The sequence below is a fragment of the Trachurus trachurus genome (genome assembly GCF_905171665.1).
Source record: "Trachurus trachurus genome assembly, chromosome: 24".
Taxonomy (NCBI): Eukaryota; Metazoa; Chordata; class Actinopteri; order Carangiformes; family Carangidae; genus Trachurus; species Trachurus trachurus.
Window position 1 is genome coordinate 23,002,906 of NC_139910.1, and position 8,090 is coordinate 23,010,995.

Consider the following 8,090-nt stretch of genomic DNA (forward strand, 5'->3'; position numbering starts at 1 on the left):
GCTTGTTGCATTATGCATTTCAAAAGTGGGTTATTAGGCAGCGGAGGCAAATGGTAATCACTTTTTATATAACATTTATGTGGAATGGTTAATTCATTAACCAGAGGTTACTAGGTTAGCTCCCCAATCCCCAGATGTTTGTCAATTAGACATAGGTATGTGATCATTGCCACATTCTAGGAATGTGCACCATAAAGAAATATAAAATTCAGCCAAACGGAGTCCTGCCTTTATCCTCTGTCTTGTGTTGTTGGTTGATTATGGTCTGGTGTCTATTAAAATCTATTTCATGTGTATATGAAGCTCTCTTTAAGTAGGTAAATTGCAATAAAGCGGACATTGATCAGATCATTTTTCCGTTTCCAAGGCCCAGCAAAATTTTCCCTCAATACCTGCATGCTTATGTCCCTGTGATCACATTGTACTGATGTAATGTCATCACTTACCCTCACTGAAAATGAACTCCTCTATTGCTGATGTCCTGTGAGCTGTCACAGCTTCACCTCAGCAGCTCTCCTCCTGCTCTGTCATTTACTGCAGACGAGTGCTGGATGTTGAAGCTTGATCCAGGTTGTCCAGGTGAAAGTTGGTGTGATAAAATACCAAACAAAATGTTAGTTTTAGAGTAAAGGCTTTTGCTATGACAACAGAGTTCAGTAGCTTTTGAATGGTTTCCTCTCTCACTCCATCTTGACTGTTCAAGTCAGCTCGGCAGTTTGTTTTTGTGTCTATCATATCTATTCCCTGCTCTTAATTAACTCATCAGACAAGGGTTCAGCTAAGACTTCACCACATGTGTCAACCATGTTTTATTTCAATTAGCTGGTAATCAAATGTAATTCCTCTGTCAAGCAATTATTATTCTTGAATAGCACCTTAACTAAGTGATTGGCAAGTGCAATTCTCCATTGCTGCTGTTCCTGCATATTACTGTAACACTTAATGGAATTCTATGCTGCGTTGTAACTGAGGCCAATGGTTTAAGTTCACGTTGCATCCTAAATCCCATTTTTGAGATTGGAGTTTGAATTATCCAGGTCATGTGCAAATTAAGTATTCATTGTTCAGTCAAATTCTTACATTTTGAGTGAAATGAATAAAGAGGAATGTAACAAAAAAGATCTAAGAAACACCTGTTTCACAGTCTGACGTTTTATATTTGACATAGCCTACCACAAGTTTTTACAATAACACTGTGGCAATTAACTTTATTCGTTACACATGTGCTGTCAAAATGTCAGTGAGGACAAAAAAAAAAATTACATTTTCCCTCAGAGATGAATTTGTGACAAATGGTGATAGTTATATTCTTAAACAAGTTTTTAAAAACCACAACGTGAGTTATGTGACACATTAAAAGTTTCCCTCAATATTATCATAAGACATGGACAAAACGAACTGTGACACAACCAATCAAATCTGAAAACAAGAATTGAAGGCCAGTGGAGCTCAAAGTGAGGACTCACCCGTACTGCTGCTTCAGTTGCAGATAAACACAGACTTGATTTCTGAATTTTTTTTTTAGAAAAAAGCAACAGTTTGTATGTATCTTTCAATCGGCTTAAAAAACTATATTTTACACCATATACAGGAAATACTTGAATGGTGTTGGAGCTCTCCACAATAACAATAGCTGGAATGTTTAAAGGCCCTGCACCCTGACACAGGTGTTTTCACTGATTGGACCATTGTTGAGGTTGAAGGTGGGCGGAGCTATGACAGATGACATTGCACTTCCAACTACAGGAGCCATTAAGTCTTGGCTCCTAAGTGAAAACACTGCCCTAAATTCTCCTCTGGCTCCACCATGAGGTTTGCATTTTGTGATTTTGTTTCATAATGCATACTGAGTGAATTACTATAACATTTTTAAATTCACAAACATGCACCTCAAGTTTAACCTTTACATTTGATCTAAACCTCACTACAAACCTTAACCTACAGATGTAATGACGTCACCCTCAGCTGTTTACCGCTAATGGACGAACATTAGCATGCTCACATGCTAAACTAAGCTTATGAACATAGTAAAACATACCTGCTTATCATCCGCATGTTAGCATTGTCATTATGAGCATGTTTGCATGCAGACAGAAGAAGTCATCCCAAAGCACCACTGTGGTGTCCTGTCATTAAGATGACTCATAATGTCTAAAATACTTTTTGTGTCACTAACCTCGACCAAAACGTTGTCGTTTCAGTGTAATAACATGGGGTTTAGTTGGTGTGTTACACTAAAACCCCAGTTCAGTGAATATACAAAATAAGGAAGAGAATATTGATTTGAACAATGTAACTCACTGTATTAGTCTGAAAATAGCCTGCAGTGGTTTTTGCATGCAGACTGCTGAGCCTGAACCATATGTAAAACATAAGCATGAGAGTTATCAATTAATTGCCTTGCACCTTATTAGAATGAAACTATGCAACTAGTACAAGCTATTTGATCAGGTCTCTGATTGATCCTTATTGGATGGTGTAAAAAGGACAACGACTTCCTAAGCTGTCCAGGCTCATTACGCAACACTTGGTTTACCCATTTACTGCCAGTGTAGAGCTTATCCTTAATTACAAACACACACACACACACACACACACTGTGGGATTCACAATTAAGCTGAATCAGGACGTAGGATGGTTGAAGAGAATGGCTGCTAACTAGACAGTGCATGAAAAGAGAAAAGAGACAAGCTGGAACATGAACTGTTCCTGTGTGTCAACAGCAGGGTCCACAAGCCCCTGTTCTTTGACGTCTCTTCCTCTGTTTGTCCTCTATACATATACGCACAAAGACATATTGACACACCCATACACATTGTTTTTTTCGGCCCTCTATATGAAAAGGTGACTGCTTGACTTATCTGCTCTCCTTACGAGAGCGGGATTAACCAGAAAAGCCTACAGCACGACATCCAAGCCTCATCATACTAAGTGACCACATTTGCAAGGATGTGCAGTCTTTCCTCACACACTCTTTGTGTAAATCAGGAAGTTTCAAACAATATAGAGCTAGAGACACCATTGACAACAGTGAGCTGCATATGCACTGTACTGTATAATGCTTATGCATACACTCCATTGTGGTACAACTGCTGGGTTTCTCAAGGTCAGCCCTTTTGTATTAGTATTCCTGCTCTAAGCAAGCTGTCCTCTAATAAATGTATGTCTTAACGGCTTGCAAATGGGTAATAGAGGGGATGTTAACAAAGATGTCATTAAGTTGATTTGTTGTCATGCCACAGTTGTGTATTGTAAGTCAAAATATAGTGTGCCAATTAAACCCCCGAAATGACGAAAATGGGGTGGAGGACAGGCGTCAGAGGATATAAATTTGCTCTTGCAGGGATTGTGTTTGTTGATGTCAGTCAGTGGAAAAACATGTCCCTGCTTTAAATCAGACACAGTGCTGGTCTCAAGATGAAGCTTCCAAAAGCTCAGAGGTAAAACTTTAATGACTCCCACCCTTCAGTGTTTCCAGCATCCTCTTGTTTTGCTTTCTCTATAATGAGCACAGCCAATCACCAATCAGGATTTCTGCCACCGTATAGAGAACTTGAAAACAAAGCAGGCTGGTCAGTGGTGTGGTAATTCATATCTCTCTGTGTCTGTGACATGAACACAGAAGTGACTTTTTTGTGTGGTCTGTAGCTAATTATTTATTTTTAATATAATGGATGATCTGTCTATCACGCTCCTGGCCTTAAGAGCTCCCATTTCTTTCATTGGACTTGTGGGTAATGTATTTCTAATCCTTTCCATCATGCAGACCAGGTTCTGTCGAGTGAAGTCCTTTGAGTTGTTTCTCCTGGGACTGGCTGCGGCCAACTTGGAGGAAATTCTCATCGTGAACATCTATGATATTGCCGCCGAGACTTCCACCATCGCCATTGACATTTGGACATGTCGTTCATTCAAGTTTCTGACTCTGTTCGGTGAAACTGCCAGCATCCTCTTCACCGTCATCATCTCAATCTTCCGCTACCAGAAGCTGAGAGACGCCAGTAAGAGGGTCAACCTCCCAATCTGCATGGACAGCATCAGGTCAGCCTGGATGGTGAGCGGGGTTTGCGTGATGATCTCCGTCCTGCTCAGCTTCCCCATTTTTGTCATCAACCTGCAAAGCCCTGGTGGAAACACTACGAGAAACACAGTCGGCTGCCCTCCAGACTTCTTCCATTGTAGTAAAACCTTTTGTCCCTTCTTCAACCGCTTCTACAAATACTCTTTCCTCCTGATCTGCAACATGCTGCCTCTGATCATCGTCACAGCCACCAGCTCCCTCATCATCACGGTGCTGTGGAACCAACGGAGGACAGTGACGCCGGTGGTGAGTGTGAGTGGGTCGAGCCACTTCGGCAGGAACAAGAGGAAGGGTCTGGGGCTTCAGCGGAGCACGGTGGCCGTGCTGGCCGCCATGGGGTTGTTCCAGGTAGATTGGACTCTCTATCTGATCTTTGAGCTGACTTTCAGTCCCACTGACTTTCCTCTTTGGGCTGAAATGGAGTTCTTTATCTCAATTTCCTATACGTCCATCAGCCCTTATGTGTACGGGATAGGGAATAACCTGTTCTCCCTCAAGAACTGTTTAAAGAGGTAATTACAATCTTTTCTTCAAGCCAGACTTGTCAGATTCTCTAACAGAAAATGTCTTTTGGAAATGTGTTCATGTCTTGTTTTGGTGATAAGCTTTTCATTGAAAATACTTTTCTAAAATATGAATACTATCTGGTTTGGGGGATCAGAGCTGTTTTCAGGTATTTCTACAGTAAACAGATTACAGTTTGTATTTATTTACATCTTATAGTAAATGAAATAAGTTAATTTTCACACAAAAGTTTTCTATAATTTTTTTTTTTAATCACCTATACGTATAGCAAATGCCTCTTTTGAATGACAACAGCACCAAGGCACTGTTACAACCTGAGAATAAAACAACTGTTTCTATAAAGAGAGGCTCTTTTGCAGCCTTTCAGTGGGAGGAGGGTGAGTGAATTTCATGTGGTGCAGTGTGACCTAAAATAAACACTAAAGACATAACAAGTCTCTGCTTCACTCTGATAAATGCAGACACACACACATGTTTTTTTTATTGCAATTCTGAACACAACAGCTGTATCTGTGAATGAACAACCCTCTTGTGCACAAACCAACAGGAGCCGTGTTTACATTGCAGATTTATAACTTTATCCAGTCACCTCCCACTCTGTCATTTGAATGTAAAATCAGTAAAGATAGGCTTGCAGCTGCTTCTGCCACTGAACTCAAGTGATCTATGGGAAGTTTGTCCTATTAAATGTAAAGTATTCAGACCCTTGACTTGACTTGCTCTGAGTTGAAGAGAAACCCTAATTGTGATTCTGTCTTGATATGAGTCAAGAACAGGATAAAACTTGTGGTTAGGCTTCGTAACATCAAAAGACTCACCCGCTCTTGTCGAAAGTGAACATTTTTATATACCGGTCCCATATTAGTCATCATGACCTACTGAGTTAGATACGTTTATTTAGATCTGAGTGATAACAATTTCATATCAAAGCTCTGCTAATGTGGGGTTATATTGTTACAGATAAATATATACACTGACTATGTCAACATAACTTTTTACACGTTAGCGAACTCTTAAACAGCCCGTTTGGCTCCTGTGCTGCCAAAATTACTCTGCATGCCAAAGAAAATACTGCTGAGGTCTAGCTGAAGGATGAGTGTCTCTGATTGGCTGCTCTTGGTCATGATTTTTCTCTGTCTTGATATCTTAATTTTGGCCTTGAATGTAATCCCAAGATATAGACCACTGTATGTTAAACTAGATATCCACTATCTAAATGTTTAAGATGTCCCTTAACACTGCTTTTAATATGGTGATAATAGATTTAATATTATGCCTGCTAATGGTAATTTTAAACCTGGTTTGACAGTTGTGGCAGAGCTCACAAAGGCCATACAAAGCTTGTGCACTTCTCATTGTGTGGGCTGTCACTGCTGATCTTGCCTCAGTGATGTCATATTTTGGTAGCTGTCAGTATAGCCTACTGTATGGTTATATGTAAAACAACAAAGACACACCTAATGAAGAGATTTAACACTGGCATCTCTATACAGATATTCAATGAACCATGCGCAACCTAAAAATTGAAGAGCAAAGGTTATGATAATAAGCTTTTATATGGTGACAAAGGTGAGGGTAGCATACTTAATTTATTAAAATACTTTTTTTTTTATTGTAACAAAGAATGTATCATGTAATGCACACACACACACACACACACACACACACACACACACACACACACACACACACACACACACACGTACTATAGGCTATAGCCTATATATATATATATCAGGGGTCGCGTTAACCGGATATTTTCCGTCATTGACCGTTTTTTTTAAACGGTGACGGAAAAATTTTGAGGCCATCCGTCATTTTGACAGATTGCAATTCACAGCCATGGCCGTCTGGCCATGTGCATTTGTTTACAATGAAGCCGGTGGATAATCAATACATGGAGCGGTGGATAACGATATAAAACATATACAATGTCTCAAAGTCACTATGATGAGAATGGTGAGAATTAGATTAAAAAAAAAAAAAACTCACAGATGGCTGGTGCGCTCAGTAGAACGCTGTAGTACATACCCCAGGCCTGTGTGGAGCGTGTGTGGCGCTGTAGCGCTGCCACACATAAACACCAACAACAGAGAAGAAGACAGAAAGCTTCCCGCAGTATTCAAACTCCAAACATTACAAGTGGATTAAATGTTGATGGGAGTCGTGTCAGTGCAAATATGACGGTCGATAATGATTTAACGGGCAAGATTCAGCTGCAGTGTCCGAGGGACCGACAGTAGTCAGCTGTTGTTAAGTTACGTAGCTGTAGCTACACAGCGGTGTGTCTCGGTACAGGTAGAGCGGTGGGGGCAGGACATCACCGTTTCACACACTCGCCGCGCACAACTCTTCCAAAGGTAACGTTAAACCTTATTTTAATGTATTCTGCCCGCCGTGGCATTGTTTATAATAACACGTAAAGCTGAGTGGGTCTTGTCCTGTCTGAATTTGTGCTGCATCTGGCTGTGTGGTCTATAGCTTCAGTTGTTTCAGTGATGCGCAATGGCTGCGTGCGTAAAAGAGAGATGAGAGGCACAGAGAGAGAGAGAGAGAGAGAGAGAGAGCTAACGCCGGTGCACTATGCGGTGCCTATGTGAAAACGTGCTCCTTTGGATGTTTTGGTATAACACATGGGTTAGCATGTTGATTGTTGACAGAAAACTGATGTCATCATCAGGTATTTACGTTGTATTTAGATGTTGAGTGGCAGAAAGTGACCCCCGCATTCACTGACTGACCCCACAGTTAGATGTGCTCTGACGCCGACTCTGCTCCGGAGCATTCTCTGTTCAATTTGTTTGGACTTGATATGAATTAAACATGAATTAAAATTGAATGCTATTGAATATGGCATTATTATCATTTAAAAAAATAAATAAAGTGACCGGTAAAAATAGATTATGACGGAATTTTTATGACCCCGTCAGTCAAAATGACCGGCGACGAAAAAGTCTAGCGCAACCTCTGATATATATATATATATATATATATAATTTTACCCTTTTTTCATTTTAATAAGAGTGACCTGGCAAGTCTCAACAAGATTTCAACACAATACAAACATATTTGTGTCACATACAACAGTGAAAACACAGCATCCAAATCTACAAGGTCAAAAGAAATTGTGAAAAAGACAGTTCTCTAAAAGCGTGGGTCAAAAATGTAAAAGCTATCACAATGACCAAGGGAGGTGTTTTCTCATCTAAAAAACAACTTGAATATCATAGTGATCAGTGATCAGTTCTGATATTTTCAGGTCATGTATAACCGTAATATCCTTTTAATATCCTTTTTTTTCTTCCTTTAATGCAAGATTTACATTGCATGCTGTATGCAGAATAATCCATCTGTCTGCGTGTTCGTGCATGAACAATTGCTGGTGGACATTAAAGCCATATTGAAGTGATGTGAGAGTCGTTGTGTCTATCAGATTAATTGCGCACTGCCTTGATTTAAAACATAAAAGCTATTCAGAGTTTCC

At 40.0% G+C, this 8,090-nt stretch overlaps 1 protein-coding gene across 1 annotated transcript; it reads left to right on the plus strand.

Moving 5' to 3' along the window:
* Positions 1–3,670: 3,670 nt before the first annotated feature.
* On the plus strand, positions 3,671–4,597 carry ora6 (olfactory receptor class A related 6; the record flags this gene model as incomplete). Its single annotated transcript, XM_084000790.1, has 1 exon — positions 3,671–4,597. The coding sequence occupies one exon, from the start codon at positions 3,671–3,673 to the stop codon at positions 4,595–4,597; it is 927 nt and encodes a 308-aa protein (XP_083856916.1).
* Between the last annotated feature and the right edge of the window lie 3,493 nt (positions 4,598–8,090).